General features: G+C 39.3%; 1 protein-coding gene across 4 annotated transcripts in view; it reads right to left on the reverse strand.

The window, feature by feature from the left end:
- NUP153 (nucleoporin 153) overlaps positions 1-23,445 on the reverse strand; it is a 92,654-nt gene that overhangs the window by 15,062 nt on the left and 54,147 nt on the right. For 2 of the 4 annotated variants that reach the window (XM_008976775.6, XM_003823178.7), the window contains 6 exons: positions 18,084-18,221; positions 16,727-16,825; positions 14,985-15,072; positions 8,838-8,963; positions 6,048-6,665; positions 1,570-1,764 (listed from right to left, as the gene is read on the reverse strand). In XM_008976775.6, coding sequence (XP_008975023.3) covers positions 1,570-1,764; positions 6,048-6,665; positions 8,838-8,963; positions 14,985-15,072; positions 16,727-16,825; positions 18,084-18,221 — 1,264 coding nt within the window. Of the gene's footprint in view, positions 1-1,569; positions 1,765-6,047; positions 6,666-8,837; positions 8,964-14,984; positions 15,073-16,726; positions 16,826-18,083; positions 18,222-20,762; positions 20,856-23,445 lie in introns of all 4 variants that reach the window. The other 2 variants (XM_055113204.2, XM_063604757.1) reach the window with 2 other exon arrangements.

The raw sequence follows: 23,445 nt of genomic DNA on the forward strand, positions 1-23,445 counted from the left end.
AACTTCTAAAACACTTAAATGCAGTGTTTTTCAAACTGCTAGTTGTATACCATTAATCATCAATTAATTTAGCAGGCTGCAACCAGCACTTCTCTTTTAAAATAAAATAAAACAGAAAATACCAGGGAACCTTACACCTACCAGAGGCAAGTATTATTTTGCAAAACAGATTTCAATCATATAGACATATACGCTGTGCAGGTGATGGCTCACAATATAAAAGGTTTATTCCTGACTTTTGGTTTGCAATCAAGAGTATGAAAGCTAATTACAAAGTAGATAAAGCTTGCTATTATTTTTGTTTAATTTGTATAAAATTTAAGGATTACCAGTGCAATTTTGTTACATGGATATGTTGCCTGGCAGTGAAGTTTGGGCTTTTAGTATATGCATCACCCAAATAATGTACATTGTGCCCATTAATTAATTTCTCATCATCTACCCCCCATCCCATCCTCTCACCATTCTAGGGGTCTACACTCTGTCCACTGAGTACACTTTATTTAGCTACAACTTATAAGTGAGAAGATGAAATATCTGTCTGAGTTGTTTCAAGACATTAATCCTCACACATTTTCTCCTTGCAGGCTTACTCTTTTACAGAAGACTTGAAAAATCTGGCCTCCAGACCAGGCGTGTTGGCTCACGCCTGTAATCCCAGCACTTTGGGAGGCCGAGGCAGGTGGATCACAAAGTCAGGAGATTGAGACCATCCTGGCTAACATGGTGAAACCCCCATCTCTACTAAAAACACAAAAAATTAGCTAGGTGTGGTGGCAGGCTCCTGTAGTCCCAGCTACTCGGGAGGCTGAAGCAGGAGAATGGCATGAACCCAGGAGGCGGAGCCTGCAGTGAGCAGAGATCGGCCACTGCACTCCGGCCTGGGCGACAGAGCAAGACACCATCTCAAAAAAAACCAAAAATCTGGCCTCCAGTTAGTTTAGGATTAATTACTTTGAGGGAGTCTTCCTTTGTACTTATATAGTAAAATATTAAGAGTTCTTTTTCTGGGACCTACTTTGGGAAACCAAAGCCACAGCCTGTATCGCTTATAATTTAGAGGTGTATTCCCAGTCAAATAAAAGTCAGTAAGTTCATCTGGGCGCGGTGGCTCACACCTGTAATCCCAGCTACTTGGGAGGCTGAGGCAGGGAACTGCTTGAACCTGGGAGGCGCAGATTGCAGTGAGCAGAGATCGCGCCCCCGTACTCCAGCCTGGGCAAAAGAACAAAACTGTCTCAAAAACAAACAAACAAACAAAAAAACAAAGAACAGTTCACCTAGGGGGCTAGCAGTTAAAAACAAAAAACAAAAACTCTGAGGCTCAATGACACAAGAAATATTTTTTCCCACCTGGAGAAAAGATACCTCACTGTTGACAGGCAACTAATATGACCTTACAATATTCAGAAACAGATATAACTAAAACATCTCAGGATAATCTCATTTTATATTAATTTTCAAGAGAGAATGAGTGAACACTGAAGCTGTTCTCAAATACTTTATTTTTAAATGGCCTTACAAAAAGGCGCTTTACCATCACCTTTATTTTTATTTTTTTGGCCTTACCTTTAAACCCAGATTTTGTGCCTGGCTTTGCACTTTCACATGCCAAACATTTGGTAGAGTCTGCCTTATTCTGCACTAGGCACAATTCACAGTCCCAGCTTCCCTCGGGTTTCTTGAACTTTTCCAATCCTAGAGAGCCTCCAGAAGGCAGAGAGACAGGTACAGTGCTGCTACTTGAAGTAGGTACTGAACTTCCTAAAAAAAAAAAAAAAAAAAACGGGGAGTGGGGGGAGATTTCATGAAAATTTTAATTTACAATATGTCAGTATCTTAATGGCACTGCTAAGTTTAAGTGTTCAATTTCTAATAATATTTCCTATTAAAACACAGAATGTGCCAGAAATACAGACAATTGTTCCTATTTACATTGTTTAAAAAAAAGAATAGACCTCTCTTTTAACCTTATAAATGAGCAGCTCATAATCACCTTGCTCACTGGTGAGCTCCCCCTTAACCACATGTTTGAACTGCTGTGGTTTAAGAAAAAAAATCATGCTCACAAATTAGGGGCTCAAAGACTAAATTTTTCTTAAGAATCTTTTTCAAATTTCTTCAAAGCAGCAAGCATTCTAAGACATAAGATGTAAATTGTAGGCAACATCCTAACATATAAAATACATAGCCACAGACCATATGAATTTCAAGATTTGAAAGCATAGATCTCTGCCTCTGAATGATAGCTTTTGCACAGAAGTGCATCTACTTCACATCCACTTCACAATCTAACTTGACACCTACTACATTCCTGACATTTGTTACATGCTAGCCATTTAACAGACATTTATTAAGCATCATAATATACTTGGGTTCTGGGGACATTAAAGATGAATAAAATGTTGCTTAACTTGTAAGATGCTCATGGTCTTAAAGGGGGAAAATAAAAGCACAGTGGCACCATCACCAAGTGACAACCTAAAACAAGTGTGCAAAGAAGGAAGAAATGACTAAGAGGCAGGAAAAGGATACACAGAGGTGACAAATCTTAAGCAAAACTAGCATGTTTGTGGGAGAGGTGGCACAGGAAGAACGGCTTGTTAAGGCCCAAAATATAGTGCTGACAGTGAAGCCATTCATTCTGGTATTCCTACTTCTCTAGATGGCCTACAACTGTCGCCACCTCTTCCATAGTTACCTAACTGATCTCTACATTTTATAGGTATGTTCTCTTCCATCTTGCCAACCAAATTGCTCCCTGGGGTTCCATCTTGGCCCACTGTCCTCACAAACTCTCATTTACTCCAGTGGTTTTTAAATCCCAAAAAAACAGTTTCCTAATCTACACCTGCAATCTACACTTCTGAGCTTGTCACTGTAGTCTCTTAGTTGGTGACTCCACTGTCTTACTTGGTTAGCTTGGCTGGATACTCCTCCTCCTCTACATTTTTCTCAAATCTATTTCAATCAATTTCTGACTCTTCTACTGCTATTCTGGTTCATGAACCCCCCCATTACCCCCACCACTAACCCATCTCTTGCTTGAATAACAGCTTTTTTATTGAGACCTCTGATCTTGTTCCTTTGAAATCCATCTTCCTCTGAAGCAACCAGTGCCATGTAGTTTTTGTTTTTCCTTTCTGGCTGCACCTTTTTAAAAGATTAACTGTTCATTATTCCTGCCACTCCCTGTAAGTTAGCGGACTTACATTTCAGGCCATCTTTTCTGTTCACTCAACTCTACTCTCATGACTTCAAATACCAAAACTATGGATTAATGACCCCAAATCCGTATCTCCACCCAAAGGGTGTATCCAAAGGCCTTACATACTTTTTTTTTTTTTTTTTTTGAAACAGAGTCTCATTCTGTTGCCCAGGCTGGAGTAGAGTGGCACAATCTCAGCTCACAGCAACCTCCACCTCCCAGGTTCAAGCTATTCCCCTGCCTCTGCCTCCCAAGTAGCTGGGATTACGGGCATCCACGACCACGCCCAGCTAATTTTTGTATTTTTAGTAGAGACGGGGCTTTGCCATGTTGGCCAGGCTGGTCTCAAACTCCTGACCTCAGGTGATCTGCCTGCCTCAGCCTCACGAAGTGTTGGGATTACAGACGTGAGCCACCATGCCTGGCCACATTACATACATCTGAATGTTGACTTCAGCAGCTTGAAATCAACGTCTTTAATTGTACGTCCTCCATTCCTTATTCAGTTCGATCAGTACATTATCTATTGCCTGTATCAGCAGGGGAGGTGGGGGTGGTCCAGTCTTTTGGCTTCCCTAGTCCACACTGGACAAAAAGAATTGTCTTGGACCACAAGTAAAATATACTAACACTAGCAACAGCTGATGAGCTTTAAAACAAATTAAAAAATAAAAAAAATAAATCGCAAAAGAATCTCATAATGTTTTAAGAAAATTCATAAATCTGTGTTGAGCCTCATTCATAGCCATCCTAAGCCACATGCAGCCCACTGGTTGCACAGCTTGGCTTATCTTTTTTTTTTTTTTTTTTTTTGTTGAGACGGATTCTCACTCTGTCGCCCAGGCTGGAGTGCAGTGGCACGATCTCGGCTCACTGCAAGCTCCACCTCCCAGATTCACACCATTCTCCTGCCTCAGCCTCCCGAGTAGCTGGGACTACAGGCACCCGCCACCACACCCGGCTAATTTTTTGTATTGTTAGTAGAGACAGGGGTTCACTGTGTTAGCCAGGATGGTCTCAATCTCCTGACCTCATGATCCACCCGCCTCGGCCTCCCAAAGTGCTGGGATTACAGGTGTAAGCCACCACACCCGGCCTATCATTATTTGAGACAGGGTCTCACTCTGTCACCCAGGCTGAAGCGCAGTAGCATGATCTCAGCTAACTGCAACCTCCACCTCCCGAGCTCAAGCAATCCTCCCACTTTGGCCTCCTAAGTAGCTGGGACTATAGGTGGGTGCCACCAAGCCAGGCTAATTTTTGTGTTTTTTGTAGAGACAGTGCTTCACCATGCTGCTCGGGCTGGTCTTGAACTGGGTTCAAGCAATCCACCCGCCTTGGCTTCTCCCAGTGCTGGGATTACAGGCGTGAGCCACAGTGTCTGGCCTATTGCCTATATGATTGATACCACTTCCTAATCTATCTTCCGGTCTCCAAATTTTTTTGTTTTCAAATCCGTTATCTAAAAAGCCAGAGTGACTCATCAAAAATACAAACTTGACTATATCACTCCTCTGCTGAAAATGATGGTTCATCATTGAAAGGAGGACATCCAAGTTCTTTAATACATGTGAGCTTCCTTTGTTCATGTGTAACAAACTACTTCCTGACTCAAAGTTTTGTTATTCCCCTTCAACTTAAAATTAATTTTGCTTTCCTGCATACATCAAGGGCTTTCTTTTTGTAGGTGAGGCAGGGGAACCAGATGGGAAGACAAAAATATTTCATAATGAAGATTCTAGGCCGGGCATAGTGGCTCATGCCTGTAATCCCAGCACTTTGGAAGGCCAAGGCGGATGGATCACTTGATGTCAGGAGTCCAAGACCAGCCTGGCCAACATGGCGAAACTCTGTCTCTACTAAAAATACAAAAAATTAGTCGGGCGTGGTGGCATGCACCTGTAATTCCAGCTACTTGAGAGGCTGAGGCACAAGAATTGCATGCATCTGGGAGATGGAGGTCTCAGTGAGCCAAGATTGTGCCACTGCACTCCAGCCTGGGTGACACAGTGAGACTCTGTCTCAAAAAAAAAAAAAAAAGGAATGAAGATTCTAAAATCTTACTCATAGGGAAATATCCAGTAGGAATCAGAAATATGGCATGAGGGCTCAGGCAAAAGGTCTAGGTTAGTAACTCAGAGCTGTACATTACAGACACAAAACTGCATATTCATGAATAATGCATTGAAAACAGTGTAATTCCCAGGATATCCATGTTATCATACATCTGTACCATATAATTATATAATATTACAAAACCATCATCCACTTCTGGATGAGTTAAAGATTCAATATGAATCTTCACTAATTCTTCCAACTTTGAACAGAGAAACAGAAAAAACTCAAAACTAACTCCATGTTTTTGGCTGCCTAGATTAGAATTAGTGATTTGGTAATTTACAATCATTGCAACAGCTACAGCCTTTTCATTAACGACTATGGTCTACCCCCTAAAGAAACCTTCCCTGTAAATGACCACTAGCTATCCTGATTTCTATTTGGAGAAGTAATATTTTACTCTGTACAAAGGTTTGAGAAATATTACCCCATTCTAAGATCTTTCAGAATCTGTATTAGTCAACTTTGAACAAGAAATTTCTGATAAAACTGTACAAAAAGAGGAGGTCGTCATATATACCAGACTAGTTAACACATAACCTATCCTAACTGAACAAAGATCTAGCTGCAAACAAGACATTTTTACCTCAAGATAGTTTAGAAAAATTAATATGTATGAGAAATGCTCATCCTGAAACATCTAAAACAAGGATTCTTAGAATAAATTAAACTGTTCGACAGAAGTAATAAGCAAAATTACTCCATAAAGCCAAAAACATACCTGGTTTCTCAGACATACAGGACACACACTTATTGTCTTCTGCATTATTAGAAACACAGCATACTGAACACTCCCAAGATCCAATGGGCCTTTTGAATTTATCTCCAAATCCTAAGGTACCAGTGGTTACAGTGCAGCTGGAAGATGAAGCAGTCATAGTCTCAGCACTTTCCGAAACCACTGTCAATGTAAGGGCTCGCTTCACACAAGTTCCAGGTTTCGGTGTTTCACAGGCTACACATTTTATTGCTTCAGGTTTATTTTGCACTAAACAGGTATCACAATCCCAAGTGCCTATCACTGGTTTAAATTTGTCTCCAAAGCCTGTCCCTGATGCAGAAAGAGTTGTTTTGCCACTTTTATTTGGTGTTTCAATTCCAGTCTGTTTAGCAGTATCTCTGGGTGACAATTTTGCTGCTTGACAGGCTATGCATTTGTTGTCTGTAACTTTGTTCTGGAGTAGACATGTATCACACTGCCATGATGACCCAGCTTTTAAACTCTCCCCAAACCCAATTCCACTAGAAGAAAAGCTACTTATTGCTGGTCTTGTATAAACTACTGGGCTTGTTGCGGTGGGCTGAGCAGCAACAGAATCTATCTTCGGTGATGTGAAACCTACAATGAACGAAGGAGAGAGTGCAACGTTAGAGAAGCTTTATAAATCAAAGCATTAATTTGATTATTATTACTGAGAAGACGTTTACCTCACTGCACACTTACTACAATCCAAGATGAACTACTTAAGAATTGTTTTTCACTTAAGTAATCATATTTATCAATTACCTAATAAGTTACACTTAGACCATTTAAAATTCTACAAAAGATGTTTTGTTTACAGGATATCACCTTCTCCTTCAAGGAATTTCTAGTTTGATGCTTTCAATGGTACTAATTTACTGATATGTATTATTGCCATCCACATTTTGCTATATTCTGTCTCTCTACAAACACAGAATACTCGCAGTCCTCTTTCTCCTTCATCCATTTCTTCTTTTAAGTGTTCCATTGGCTACACCAAATGGCTTCAATGTCATCTTTGAATTTTGTCCAGTCATAACCTACTGCTGTGGTATTCTCTACCTTCAGTAAAATCAGCTGAGCAAGTCCTTCTGTTACCAAAACTGCTGTCATTGAGTTCATTCACTCAAGCTGTATTTTACTCATGAGAATGACTTTGTAATTGTTTACTTAGGACCAGTTAACTTTTGTCTTACACACAACACCACTATCTGTGATCTGTTTCTCCAGCCTTACCCACCAAAGAAAAAGAAATTAAAAGGAGAGAAGATGTAGAAGGTTATTAGAGGTTTTCTAGTTCCACAAAATAATCCAGCCTAGAGCTATTTTTAGCTTAAGGACAAAATACCACATACTTGAGTTATTCCCAGTGGTCAACAATGTGTTATTTTGCTTACGATTAATTTAAATCACTAAGATTGGCAAGATGTTAACAGTAACCATCTCAAGGCATTACAGATTTCTTTTTCTTCTACTTTTTCAGATTTTCCTAATTTCAGTCAAATGAAGATTCTCCCCAAACATTTCCTATTTAAGAAGTAAAAAGGGAGCAGGGGGAGGTTGGCATCATGAATGCAAAGTGTAACCCCAGATACACAAGACAGACTATACACATTTGAGGCTTGCCTACTACTTGGTTAATTCCAGCACAAGCACTCTGGAGTTCTACCATAACTGCATGGAACTGTCCAAGCTACTGGACTCCTGTAGGCAGTATACTTATCTATAAAATGAGAGAGCTGGACCAGAAAAATTGAATCCTTCTAAATCCTGTTGTAAAAGCCAACCTTATTTTTTAAGAAAACCTATCCTATTACACATGGACACATCTGGTGGGTACGTTTAAATTCTTTCTGAGCTATTAGATTATCTCACAGTTTTACATTCTTTTATTCTTTTTTTCTTTTCTTTTCCTTTTTTTTTTTAAAGACAGAGTCTTGCTCTGTCGCCCAGGCTGGAGTGCAGTGGTTCGATCTCGGTTCACTGCAACCTCCACCTCCCAGGTTCAAGCAATTCTCCTGCCTCAGCCTCCCGAGTAGATGGAACTATAGGTGCATACCAGCACGCCCAGCTAATTTTTTCTCTTTTTAATAGAGATGGGGTTTCGCCATGTTGGCCAGGCTGGTCTTGAACTCCTGGCCTCAAGTGATCTGCCCGTCTTGGCCTCCCAAAGTGCTGGGATTACAAGGGTGAGCCACCGCGCCTGGCGAGTTTTACATTCTTATACTATGTATCATAAATGGAATTATGAACATCCTCTTTGTTTTCAAACAAAAAATTATTCTTATCTGAGAACTATTTATCCCCTAATTATTACCTACTAGCTTTCAAATCTTGCTTCAATTCAAGTGAGTACTGCTCCCTATGTATATGTTACAATTCAGCAGATGCTTTCCACTTGGCCTTGTTCCATATTTACCAAACTGGGGAATAATTCAAGAAGGCAGTTCAGTGCTCTCATAAGAGAAAGACATGTCTATGTGTATCATCAGGTTTACTTACTCTTACTCCTCACTGGCCTACCTCTATTAATGGAGAATCCATTTCCTCCTCCTACACTTGCCTCTTAGAAATTTCATTTTAGTATAGAGTCCTTTGGCTTGTAAGATATTTCCAACAAAAGAATTACACCTAACTACATCTCTATTCAAAAGTAAATCTCCTACCAAACTAGTCAGAAATTTTTAAAAGCCTAAAGTATAATACAAAATGACATTAAATTGAGATCATGAGTTTGTAATCAAAAAGCTTATCTTTTAATTATCTTACCAGGGCTTTTCAGAATATCTAGAACGCTTCCTTCTTTCAGGATTTCTGCAGGTCTAAAAGGACCCTCACAATCTTCAGGTGGTGTCTTCTTACAATTTGTACTGTTCACTGCAGTGACATGATGAGCTGTAATTTTTTTAAATTTAATAACATTATGCCAAATAAAACACTGGACTCTCAAATGCATTTTTAAAAATCTTTCAAAACCATCTTTTGGATTAATTTCTAAAAGTTCATGAAAAAAGTCACTGTAATTCAATAAACAAATGACTTTACAGGGATAATTTGCCATTACAAGGAGATAAAAACACTATTCCCGTACTGTATAACTTCCCCCACCAATAAAAAGGCAAAAAAATATAAACTATAACTATCGTCCAATTAACTGACTGATAATCAAAACAATCAAACTGAAAAACTGGAGAGGATATGGCAACTAGGGCAAGCCCATCCACTGCATGAAATATCTGATTACACAACAATTTACAAAACTAATCAAAAAAAGTAATTTTCAACTGAGCAATTATTTCATTTTTAGAAATTCACACTATTAATATAATTGAAAATATCCTTCAGTTATAATATTGAAAACCTATATGGTAAAATATTAAATAAGGGTATATGGTTACATAAATTACATAACAGTGACATGATGAAATACTTATGCAGCCACAAAAATCATTCTTTTTCAAAACAGAGAGTGAGTGTCTTGTTGTCAGCAAGGCCGGAGTACAGTGGTGCAATCGTAGCTTAATGCAGCCTCAAACTCCTGGGCTTAAGCAATCCTCCCACCTTAGCCTCTCAAGTAGCCAGGAACACAGGTGCATGCCACCCCATCTAGCTCATTTTTTTTTTTACTTTTTTGTAGACATGGGGTCTCACTATGGCTGGCCAGACTGGTCTTAAACTCCTGGCCTCAGGTGATCCTCCCACATCGGCCTCCCAAAGCACTGGCATTACTGGCATGAGTCATCATGCCTGGCCCACAAAAATCATTCTTAAAAGTGTAGTTATGGGTAAAAGCAGGTTGAAAAGTCTAGAATGTTTACATCTAAAGAGTAATGGTAGCTGCTAGCAGTAAGATCAGTGACTTACTGCTTTTACTTTTTATGCTTTCTAAACTTGCATCCTTGTATTTAGAGATCTACATTTTCAGTGTGATAATGGTTTTATCGTTACATTTTTAAGGGGCGATTTCTATTTATAGATAAAACTAAGATGTTTGGGATTGTTGAAGAGTGACCTGACATGTAAGTTTCTGTGTGGGATGGGGAGAGGAGGGATGGAACAAAAGAAACAATAAGAAACAAGATGCGGCCAGGCACGGTGGCTCGTGCCTGTAATCCCAAGGACTTTGGGAGGCCAAGGCGGGCAGATCACGAGGTCAAGAGATGGAGACCATCCTGGCCAACATAGTGAAACCCCATCTCCACTAAAAATACAAAAAGTAGCTGGGTGTGGTGGTACACACCTGTAGTCTCAGCTACTCAGGAGGCTGAGGCAGGAGAATTGCTTGAACCTGGGAGGCGGAGGTTGCAGTGAGCCAAGATCGTGCCACTGTACTCCAGCCTGGTGACAGAGCGAGACTCCGTCTCAAAAACAAACAAACAAACAAACAGGCCAGGCAGCGGTGGCTCACGCCTGTAATCCCAGCATTCTGGGAGGCCGAGGCAGGCAGATCACGAGGTCAGGAGATCGAGACCACCCAGGCTAACATGGTGAAACCCCGTCTCTACTAAAAATACAAAACAAATTAGCCGGGCGTGGTGGCAGGCGCCTGTAGTCCCAGCTGCTCAGGAGGCTGAGGCAGAATGGAGTGAACCTGAGAGGTGGAGCTTGCAGTGAAACGAGCTTGCACAACTGCACTCCAGCTTGGGCGACAGAGCGAGACTCCGTCTCAGAAAAAAAAAAGAAAGAAAAAGAAACAAGATGGGTCAAAATGGTAAAAGTTGAAGCTGCCTAAATAGTATATGGGGATTCAGTCTACAATTCTACTTCTGAGAATCAAGTTTTCCATAATGAAATATACTAATAACCAAGTTTTTCTTTTTAAGTGTTTGCCAATTTAAAAAGTAGTAGTAAAGTACTTTTGAAAAAAACCTTTCCCTACCTCACACAATAAACAAAAATTCAAAATGGATCAATATCCTAAATATGACATAAACACCATAAAACTCTTAGAAGAAAACCTAGGGAGTATAGCTTCAAGACCATGGATTTGGCAATGTATTCTTAGATATGACACGAAAAGCACAGCAACAGAAGAAAAAAATGGACTTCATCAAAATTAAATACCTCTGTCCATTCAAGGAAATTATCAAGAAAGTGAAAAGACAATCTATAAATGGGAAAAAATATCTGCAAATCACGTATCTGGTAAGGGTCTAGTGTCCAGACTAAGAACTCTTATAACTCAGTAACAAAAAGACAAACTGTTCAATGGGTAAAGGACGTGAAAGGCATTCCTCCCTAAGATATTTAAATGGACAATAAGCACCTGAAAAAAATGCAACATCATTTGCATTAGGGAAATGCAAATCAAAACTACAACAAAGTATTACTTTACATCCACTAGGATTGCTATAGTCAAAAAAGAGAAAATACTAAGTGTTAGTGAAGTTGTATACTGCTAGTGGTAATGTGACATGGTTCAACTACTGTGGAAAACAGTTTAGTGATTCTTCAAAAAGTTTAATACAGAACTACCATCTGACCCATCAATTCCACTCCTAGGCACATATGAAAAAGCACTGAAACCAGTACTCAAACAAATACACATACACATATGTTCACAGCAGCACTATTTACAATAGCCAAATGGTGGAAACAGACCAAATGTCCATTAATGGATGAACAAAAATAAACTGTGGCACATCAATACAATGGAATATTATTCAGCCATAAAAGGAATGAAGTATTGAGACATAAGAACCTTGAAACCACTGTGCTAAGTGAAAGAACTCAGCTGTACGAAGCCACATTGTATGATTCTACTTACATGACATATTCAGAATAAGTCAATCCATAGAGACAGAACACAAGTTGACAGTTAGCTAGGGGGAAGGCAGAACGGGGAGCAACTTTTTAATGGACAGGGGTTTCCTGGTGAGGGTGATAAATGTTTTGGAACTAGATAAAAAGTGGTGGCTGCACAACACTGTCAAGGTACTAAAGGCCACTGAATTATTCCCTTTAAAATGGCTGTATCATGTCAACTTCATCACAGTAACAAAAATATAGGCCGGACGCAGTGGCTCACACCTGTAATCCCAGCACTTTGAGACGCCTAGGCGGCCAGATCACCTGAGGTCAGGAGTTCAAGACCAGCCTGGCAACATGACGAAACCCCTTCTCTACTAAAAATACAAAAATTAGCCAGGCATGGTGGCAGGTGCCTGTAATCACAGCTACTCGGGAGGCTGAGGCACAAGAATCGCTTGAACCCAGGAGATGGAGGTTGCAGTGAGCTGAGATTGTGCAACTGCACTCCAGCCTGGGTGACAGAATGTGCAACACCCCCCCCCCACAACCATCCCCACCAAAAATAACCACCACTCTTACAACTATGCCAAAACAAAGAAAACTTATAATTTAATCACATTCTATCTTCCTTTATAATGAAAGTTAAATTGCTTTTAGTAATTTACGGTAAAATGTTAGGATTCCCTAAAGTATGCTCAAAAAGATGGGAAAAGGAGACAATGGAAAACTTAGCTCCTGTCACAAAGTAATCATGACTTCCACATTTTCAATTAGCTTTTTTAAATGATAGAAGTGGTGAGAACCAACGGTGTCAAAGTGAGAACACACAACTCTAAATAGGCCACTCATAACCGACTCCTTAAAAATCTGGGTAACTTCCTGAGATATAATGAAACAAAGTTGTTGTAACAAATTGTTAATTATTCAGTTATCATTAGTAAAACATTAGCAAATAGTGGGAAACATTTTAATGCCTTTCCTCGTAATAAGTCATGAAATTGGTAATTTGAAGAGGTTTAATCCTCTTGAATTAATAGTTAACATTAAAGAAAAAAAACTTTTGTGACAGGAAACACAGTGGAAATTCCTTATTAATTTCTATTACGTAAGGCTGTGTTAGCCAATTTAAAAAAAAAAGATAAGGTTGCAAACATACCAGTCAAATTCTTAGTTTGGGCCACTTCCATAATCTGGCCTCTTATCTTCAAGACCATTCAAAGCCAAAGATATTTCTTTAGCTTCTATGTCCTGACTCTTTTTATTTTTTAATCTATCTTTTGAGGATCTAGTTTTTAAAAATTCCCAAACTCAGAAGATCATTGAAGAAACGCTTTTCGATAAGGTAATATCTCCCAACTCATGTTTCTGCCTCTAACATGCCACTCCAACCCACACTAGCACTCACCACACTGCTATCACTATACTCACATCCATCTCACCCCCAAGTAAAAATCATTCAACATCTCCCTAATGCAGTCAGAATAAAATCCAATTCATTAGCATAGCATTCCAGAACTTTTAGGATTTAAAGCTACCTCTCCAACCTCATGACAAATTGTTTGCAATTCTAAAGCGTGTCATGCTTTTTCTCTTGTTCCTGTGCCCTTGAGCTTTGTGTTTATATTTCTTGGGTAAAATGCCCTTGCTCAAAATTCTTGACCTGAGTAACTCAGCTCAGGTGTTTCTGATTTTCCCAAACACTTAAAAGAAAACCACCATTATAAAAAAACAAATTTGGCCGGGCACAGTGGCTCACGTCTGTAATCCCAATACTTTGGGAGGCCAAGGCGGGCAGATCACCTGAGGACAGGAGTTTCTGACCAGCCTGGCCAAACGTGGTGAAACACCTCTCTACTAAAAATACAAAAAATTAGCCAGGGGCAGGGCGCGGTGGCTCACGCCTGTAATCCCAGCACTTTGGGAGGCCGAGGCAGGTGGATCACGAAGTTAGGAGATCGAGACCATCCGAGCTAACATGTTGAAACCCTGTCTCTATTAAAAATACAAAAAAATTAGCCAGGTGTGGTGGCAGGCGCCTGTGGTCCCAGCTACTCGGGAGGTTGAGGAGGAGAATGGCATGAACCTGGGAGGCGGAGGTTGCAGTGAGCCAAGATTACGCCACTGTACTCCAACCTGGAGGACACAACAAGGCTCCGTCTCACAATTAAAAGAAAAAAAAAAAAAAGTAGCCAGCAGGGTGGCAGGCACCTGTAATCCAAGCTACTGGCAGGAGAAATCGTTTGAACTCGGGAGGCAGAGGTTGCAGTGAGCCAAGACCGTGCCATTGCACTCCAGCCTGGGCAACAGAGCGAGACTCTGTCTCAAAAAAAAAAAAAAAAAAAAAAGAAGAAGAATTCTACGTTTTAATTCTCTGATTATTCATTCATTTCTTTCTTTTTCTTTTTTTTTGAGATAGGGTCTTGCTCTGTCAGCCAGCTGTAGTGTGGTAGTGCAATCATAGCTCACTGCAGCCTTGACTTCCTGGGCTCAAGCAATTCTCCCACTTCAGCATCCCAGGTAGCTGGGACTACAGGCTCACACCACCACCTGGTTATTTCTTTTTCTTTTTTTTTTTTTTTTTCGGTAGGGATGAGTCTCACTGAGCTGCCTAGGATCGTCTTGAGCTTTTGGCCTCGAGCAATCCTCCCACCACAGCCTCCCAAACTGCTGGGTTTACAGGAATGACCCATGGCCTCCTTCCTTCAATGATGCTGATTTCTTCGGTTCAGAAATTATGTATCACAATCTACATGGGCCTGCATAACCTTTATACATAAAAATGCTTGTGAACTGAAAGGTAAAAACTAGAAATAAAATCTACTACAACTATAATGTAGACAACCTATAAATTTCTTATAATGAGACTTGCTTTATAACTAACTTGTCACCTTGTTTTGACTAAACAAAGATAGTGGATAAATTTGCTACCATGCCTAGCTCTCTCAAAACCAAACTGACACTTCCATTTAAGGAGCTAAGTATCTCTAAAGATAATTAATAAAAAGCACCGTCAAAAAGGTTAAATAATAGTGCCTGCTTGCTTTTCAGAGCTAATTTCATCCAAATGAAGGCATTTATAAGAATTACCAAAGGTGAAAGAAGCTGAAATACTAATCTACTGTATGCAATTGTTTTTATGTTAAAATGTAAGAAATTTTTACTTACCTGAACTACTTATAATTGGTTCTAAAGTACTACTAGAACCAGAAAGTTCTGCTGTTTTTGCAACAGGCACACTAAATGTAAATCCAATCTGTAAAGAGAAAGAATATCCTTATACTTAGTTTTCAATAAGTATCAAATATAGAGCTTTTTTATTCCCCTGAGACGGAGTCTTACTCTGTTGCCCAGGCTGGAGTGCAGTGGCACAATCCTGGCTCACTGCAACCTCCGCCTCCCGGGTTCACGCCATTCTCCTGCCTCGGCCTCCCGAGCAGCTGGGACTACAGGAACTCGCCACCACACCCAGCTAATTTTTTGTATTTTAGTAGAGATGGGGTTTCACCGTGTTAGCCAGGATGGTCTCGATCTACTGACCTTGTGATCCGCCCACCTCGGCCTCCCAAAGTGCTGGGATTACAGGCGTGAGCCACCGCGCCCGGCCCAAATATAGAGGTTATTTTTATCCCAAGTCAAAAACATACTTTCACCTATTTTAAGATATAGTTTATAATATTTCACTATCTCTAAAAGTGAGATTCTTATATTGAATGGCAATGTCACAGTTTAACAGGCAGCATTTTAAATTTCTCAGGCACTTTTTCTTTCAAAACAGTATATAAAATAATGATGGTGTGTTCCTAATGCCCAGTTCCAATTTCTGAATGTCATTTTCTTTCTTTTTTTTTTTGTTTTGAGGTGGAGTTTCACTCTTGTTGCCTGGGCTGGAGTGCAATGGCACAATCTCGGCTCACTGCAACCTCTACCTCCCAGGTTCAAACAATTCTCCTGTCTCAGCCTCCTGAGTAGTTGGGATTATAGGCGTGCACCACCATGCCTGGCTAATTCTGTATTTTCTTTTTTTTTTTTTTTTTTTAGTAGAGACGAGGTTCCACTATGTTGGTCAGGCTGGTCTCGAACTCTTGACCTCAAGTGATCCACCTGCCTCGGCCTCCCAAAGTGCTGGGATTACAGGCATGAGCCACCGTCCCTGGCCTCAAATGCCATTTTCTAATAAAAAGTATGACACTTCTGGGGCAACTGATGGATTTCAGCATGTGGCAAGGAAATTACATTTGATCTATAACATCTACTTGTGTCAGAAGACAAGGACACAGTCAAAACTAGAAAATGACATATTAAAATAATATAAACATGCCAAATCTGGGGCAATTTGAATATTAAACTACGTGTTATTCTTACCCCAAACATTCACTTTTCAATCATGAAAGAAAAAAATGCCCAGAACTCTTCTAGATTAAAGGTAAATCAAGACACATGTTTTAACTAAATGCAATATCATGTAGTTGATTAGGTCCTAGTCTTTAATTGGCTCTAGGACCAACAGAAATAAAACAGCAATTAAAGGACAGTCTGGGGATAATGGGGAAATCTGAATATGGACCATGTCGTCATTATATCATGTCAAATTTCTTGGGTATGATAGCTGTATTGTGGGGATGCAAAAGGAATGTCCTTTTTCTTAAGGGACACATGGAGAAGAATTAAGGAAATCCAGTTGTTTGCATTTTAACTTTCAAATGGTACAGAAGAAAATGAATATGCATACATATGTACATTATGTAGTGAAGAATACATGATTGTTCAAAAGTTTTTTACAGAGAGTATTTTTTAAGTTGGAAGAAAAATAACAGTGTTTCTCACCACCAGTGGCATCTTAGATTTGATAAAAATATAACATGGCTTTGAAATCAGTAAATATATACTATTCCTTGCTTGTTACTTACAGATGATGGAGGTAGTACATTTGCCTCAGTAGATTTTACGATTGGAGATGAAAATTTAAACATGGGACTGCCAGTGCTGCTCGGAGAGGTCATTTGTACCTGGTTTTCCAAATTATTAAGAAATGATACAAAAAGAGCTTTTTAGAAAAATAAAGTGACAATAAAAGACATTAGGCAAACTGATTATTCCAAAGACACTAAGTATTTTTTCCTTTTAAATTTAAAAATCTCACTTTAAGTTCTGAAAAACACAGAACTATAAGTGTTATAAAATGTGGCTTCCTCTAAGGAGTACACACAATCTTAGAGGCGGATATTTGTATAAAAAAGTAAAGTAACATCTATAAGAATATGTTCAGAAGAAGTGAAAGCAAGAAAGCAAGCATTAAAATTTCAGGAGCAGGCCAGGCACAGTGCCTCACACCTGTGATCCCAGCACTTTGGGAAGCCATGACAGAGGGAATTGCTTGAACGCAAGATTTCAAGACCAGCCTGGGTAACACAGCAAGACCTCACCCATAAAAATATTTTTTGGCCAGGAGTGGGGGCTCACGCTTGTAATCCTAGCACTTTGGGAGGCCAAGGCAGGCGGATCACCTGAAGTCAGGAGTTCAAGATCAGCCTAACCAACATGGTGAAACCCTGTCTCTACTAAAAATACAAAAATTAGCCAGGCATGGTGGTGCGTACCTGTAATCCCAGCTACTCAGGAGGCTGAGGCAGGATAATCACTTGAAACCCAGGAGGTGGAGGTTGCAGTGAGCCAAGATTGTGCCACTGCACTCCAGCCTGGGTGACAGGGCGAGACTCAAGCTGAAAAAATAAATAAATATTAAAAAAAAATTTTTTTTTAATTAGCTGGGTGTGGTGGTGTACACCTGTAGTCCCAGCTACTCAGGAGGCTGAGGTGGGAGGATCACTTGAGCCCAGGAGATGGAAGCTGCAATGAGCTGTGATTGCACCACTGCTCTCTAGCCTCGGCAATACAGTGAGACACCATCTCAAAAAAAAAACAACTCAGGAGCACATTAAAAGATGTTAAGCCTAGCTGAGAAGTAAAAACATGAAACATTGAGTGCACTCCTATCCAAAAAGCATCTTACTGGAAACATTATTTGGAAACAAAATTACAAGAATATCCTTCTCTATGGTATTGCATAAGAGTTGAGGAACACTCCATTATAATGTATCCAAGATATTTGTACATTTTTTTAAAAAAGCAAAACAGCATTTCCATTTCTGTTTACTATGTTATTAATTTCCATAATGAAAATTAAACACTGTTTATAATATAGGTTTTAAAATAAAGAATTAAGAAAGAACAAATGTCACCTGTATTTATATAATGGTTTTGTACCTTGTTTGTTAATGATTGAGACGAATTGATGGGTGATGGAGAGGAAGTTGTGATCTCAGGGGAACTAAAATTAAAGGTAGGCAGTGAAGAACTGGTGATCGGTAGAGAGATTTTCGGTAATACTGGAACTTCCATTTCCTAAAACATAACATGTTGCATGATATATTTCATCTTTCACATCATTCTTTTATCTCTACTTATTTTCAGCATGAAAGTATACAGGAAGAAGATGGTACCATGTAGTGTTAACATTGTGGGTTCTTCAATCAGAAAAACTAAACAAGATTTTTAATCCCAGCTGTGCCACCAACCAGCCATTTGACTTTGGGAACCTAACTGCCTTCTGTACCAATTTCCTAATTGGTAAAACTGAGGGGAAAAAAATAGTAATTCTTACGATATACTATAGTTGTTGTACTAATATGAAACATAAAGTTACATATAGTAGCCTACCTTATCCATGGTTTCAATTTCCAGTTTCCCTGACCCATGGTCAACCATGATCCAAAGATATTATATACAATAAGATATTTTGAGAGAGAAAGAGACTACATTCATATAACCTTTATTACATTATAGTGTTATAATTGTTCTATTTTATTGTTGTTAATCTCTGACTGTGCCTACTTATAAATTAAATTTCATCATAGATATGTATGTATAAGAAAAAGCACAGTATATACAGGGTTCAATATTATCTGCAGTTTCAGGTATGCCCTGGGATTCTTGGAACATATCCCTTGCAGATAAGGGGGTGAGGGGGAGCACTATATGGTCTTGGCATGTGAAACAAGCATTTAGTAACTGTCAGTACTGAGGAGTCTGGAGAGCCACTTTGATTTTTAACCCAACTGAACAAAGAGCACCCTAAGTCTCCAATGATCCCTAGATAAAGAACAAACAAAATGAGTTCCACTTCTGCTAAAGGCAGAGTAGCTTCTACCTGATAAACGTTTAGATATATGATAATTATAAACTCTGGAAAAAAGTATAAAGAAACAATCATCTGAAGGCACAAGAGCAACCAAAAGCAAGAAGAAACTGGATGGGAGAGGACACTTGGAAAATGGGAAGGGCACTGAGTAAGCTTCCTGTTCTCTTCATGAGTTGCTGCCACTGAATACCTGAAGTTCTGAGAGAAAACAGCAAACCTGTTAACTGAACAATCAGCCAGAAAAGGAGGTGAGATGCAGAAATGAAGAGCCACAGAAAGGGAACCTCAAAGTCTACATATAAGCCACCCGAATCTCTGGTGGACCTGTAAACTACACAGCTGTAAGGCAGACTCCAAGCTGCCAAATAAAACTAAAAAGTTTCAGCTGCTGCCTACCACAGGGGAGACAGAGTGAGTTCAGAGAAGTCCATTGCCAGCTAAAATAATTTGAATACTTCAAATGGATGCAGTTTACTGTAAATAAATCACAGCTGAATAAAATTGATCCAAAAGCCCAAAGCAAAATAAAGGCACTTCCAGATAAAACTAAGAATCTACTTCTATACAACCTGCTCTACAAGTTCTTCAGGCTGAAAGGAAATGTTACCAAATGGAAATTCAGATTTCAGAAAGACATGAGGAACATGTGAGCAAACAAAAACTTTTTTCTCTTAATTTCCTTAAAATATATTTAACTATACAAAGCAAAAAGTACACATTGAATTTACAGCCTCTCCAGATGTAATACAAGTAAGTACAGCATAAATGCCAGGGAAGACAGGTAGTAAATCTAACTACACAGCTGCAATCTTGTTATTTTTACAGGATGTGGTATGAACGTAACATAAAGTAATCTGAAAAACATTATGGAAGACACAGAAATCCCAAGAGAAACCACTAAATAGTGCAAAAGAGGGAGAGTTAAAAATCTAACAAATAAATTAAAATGACTTGTAATCCTAGCACTTTGGGAGGCCGAGGCAGGACAGCTTGAGGCCAAGAGTTCGAGACCAGTCTGGGCAACACAGCGAGACCCCCGTCTCTATAAAAACTAAACAAACAAAAAACTAGCCAGGTGCAGTGGCATGCCTGTAGTCCCAGTACCTGGGAGGCTGAGGTGGGAGAATGGCCTGAGTCCAGGAGTTCGAGGCTGTAGTGGGCCATGACTGTGCCACTGCACTCCATCCTGGGTGACAGCAAGAACCCATCTCAAAAAACAAAAACAAAACCAATAAAAACAGAATTATAATAACAAATATTAAATAATTAAATAATAAATATTCCCTTAACCCCCAAATGGCAGCTTTCAAAAGAAACAACAGAAAACAGTGGATGAATGATAGCCCTCATTCCAACCATATCAAAAATTATATTAACTATAAATGGATTTGGTGTTCCAATTAAAAGACAGAAAATGGACAGAAAGGCAAAACTCAGTTATATGTTGTTTACCTGAGACCTACTTTAAATATAAATATGGACAGGCTCAAAGTATATGAATGGAAAAAGATATGCCCTGAAACTACTAAGCATAAGAAGGCGTATTCCAGTAAGAGTGGCTGTATTAATACCAAAGTAGATTTCAAGACAAAAAATATTTCCAGAAGTTTTTTTTTAAAAGGACACTTAATAATATTAAAAGGACAAATCACTATGGAGCCATAGAATAAATGTAAAGTGTATGCTCTCATGAGGGCCTCAAAATACATGAAACAAAAATTGAGGTTAGGCATGGTAGCACATACCTGTAATCTCAGCACTTTGAGAGGCCAAGATGGGATGATCGCTTGAGCGCAGGAGCTCGAGATCAGCTTGGGCAATACGGTGAGACCTTGTCTCTACAAATAATTTTAAAAATTGGCGAGGTATGATGGCACATGCCTGTGGTCCCAGCTACTTGGGAGGCTCAGGTGGCCACGCCACTGCACTCCAGCCTGGGTGACAGAGTGACATCTCATCTCAAAAATAAATAAATAAATAAATAACCAAGGGGATAAGACAAATTCACCAAATAAAAGTTGGCAATTTTAACCCCCATCTCTCAATAATTTAACAGGCTAAACCATACCCTCCCTCCCCATGAAAAAAGAATAAGAACAAAGATCTAATACTATCAGCTTACTTCTACAGATCACTATACCCAACAACTACAGAATATATTTTCTTTAAGAATTATCAAGCAGACCATACAGTGAACTATAAAACAAGTCTCAATACATTTCAAAACACTGAAGTCATAATCTCAATCTTTTTCTAATCACAATGAAATTATATTAGAAATCAATACCCTCCCCCCCAAATATTAGGAAATTCAATACATTTCTAAATAATCCATGGGTCAAATACAAAAATCAAAAGAAATTAGAAAAACTATAAAAGCAAAATTACAATGCTTCTAGAAGCAAGCACAGGAAACTATCTTTGTAGCCTGGGGATAGGCAAAATTTTCTTAGGACACAAAGAAGAATAAAAATATTAGAAAAAAATCCAGTCTTCATAAAATTTAGAACATCTGCCAATCAAAAGATATCATTAAGAAAATGAATAGGCAAGCAAGACTGGGAAAAAAACATTTGTTAAGAAATGTATCTGACAAAGTACCTAGGTCCAAAATTTATAAAGACCTCCTAAAACTCAGTAAGAAGACAACTGGCTGGGTGCGGTGGCTCATGGCCTGTAATCCCAGCACTTTGGGAGGCCAAGGCAGGTGGATCACCTAAGGTCAGGAGTTCGAGACCAGCCTGACCAACATGGTGAAACCCATCTCTACTAAAAATACGAAAAAAAAATTAGCTGGGCGTGGTGGCGCTCACCTGTAATCCCAGCTACTAGGGAGACTGAGGTAGGAGAATCACTTGAACCCACGAGGCGGAGGTTGCAGTGAGCTGAGACCACGCCATTGTACTCCAGTCTAGCATTTGGTAGGCCGAGGCAGGTGGACTGCCTTAGCTCAGGAGTTTGAGACCAGCCTGGGCAACATGGTGAAACCCTGTCTCTAATGAAATATAAAAAATTAGCCAGGCATGGCAGTGTCTGCCTGTAATCCCAGCTACTTGGGAGGCTGACATGGGAGAGTTGCTTGAACTTGGGAGGCGGAGGCTGCAGTGAGCCAAGATCGTGCCACTGCACTCCAGCCTGGGCGACAGAGCGAGATTCCATCTCAAAAAAAGAACTCAACAGACACCTCACAAAAAAAGATACACAAATGGCCAATGAGCACATAAAAAAGAACACAATACTATTAGTCATCAAGGAAATGCAAATTAAAATTACAGTGAGATACCACCACACACAAACCAGAATGACTAAAATTTAAAAGATGACTATCAACTATTGGTAAGGATACAAACTAAATAAAATGTTCATACACTGCTAAGAGGGATATAAAATGGCACACTTTAGAAAACAGTATGACGGCTCCTTAGAAAGTTAAACATACAACTTAGTACCTCTTCTTCCAGGTATTTACCCCAGAGAAATAAATTTATTTACAAAAAGACCTGAACAAGAATGTTCCTAGTAGCTTTACTCACAATAGCCAGGGACAAAAGGATACATAGTGAGTAACTATATGAAGTTGCAGAACAAGTGAAACCAATACATGGTGGCAAAAATGAGAACAGTGATTGCCTCTGGGGTAGAAGGTGACGGCAACTGACTGAGAAGGAGGACAACTGAAATTTCTAGGATGATAGAAATATTCAATCTCTTGATAGGGGCTTGCATTACACAGATGTAAGCATTTGTCAAATTTATTAAATGGCACACCTAAGAATTTAACATTTCACTATATGTCAATTTTGCTATGTTAAAAAGAACAACAAATATTTAACTCTACTTCATGCTATGTATGCTGACGTATTTGGGGGTGAAGGGTACTAATGTCTTCAACTATCTTTAAAATGCACCAAAAAATAAAAAAAGATGGACAGGTAAATTTTTCTTTTTTGATAAAGCAAATGTAACACAAAATGTTGGAATCTAACTGCTACTGTGTGTATACACTGCACAGTTCTTTCAACATTTCATGTTTGAAATTTGTCATAATCAACTGAGGGAGGAGGAACAAACAAAAGATGCATCTGGCTATTTTTGTAGGGAAGCTTCTCTTCTCTGTCCAACCTCCAGCATAGAACCCTAAAAACATCAACTATATAATCTACTCTCTCATGTCAACTCCTTAAGGCACACACTTGTCCACACTGGTTCCTTATATTACTGACCTTGAACCAATTTTTTGTTTGTTTGTTTGTTTGTTTTGTTTTTTTTTTTTTGAGACGGAGTTTCGATCTTGTTGCCCGGGCCGGACTGCAGTGGTGCGATCTTGGCTCACTGCAACCTCCGCCTTCTGGTTTCAACCGATTCTCCTGCCTCAGCCTCCCAAGTATCTGGGACTACAGGCGCCTGCCACTACGCCCAGCTAATTTT

The sequence above is a fragment of the Pan paniscus genome, chromosome 5, assembly GCF_029289425.2.
Source record: "Pan paniscus chromosome 5, NHGRI_mPanPan1-v2.0_pri, whole genome shotgun sequence".
Classification (NCBI taxonomy): domain Eukaryota; kingdom Metazoa; phylum Chordata; class Mammalia; order Primates; family Hominidae; genus Pan; species Pan paniscus.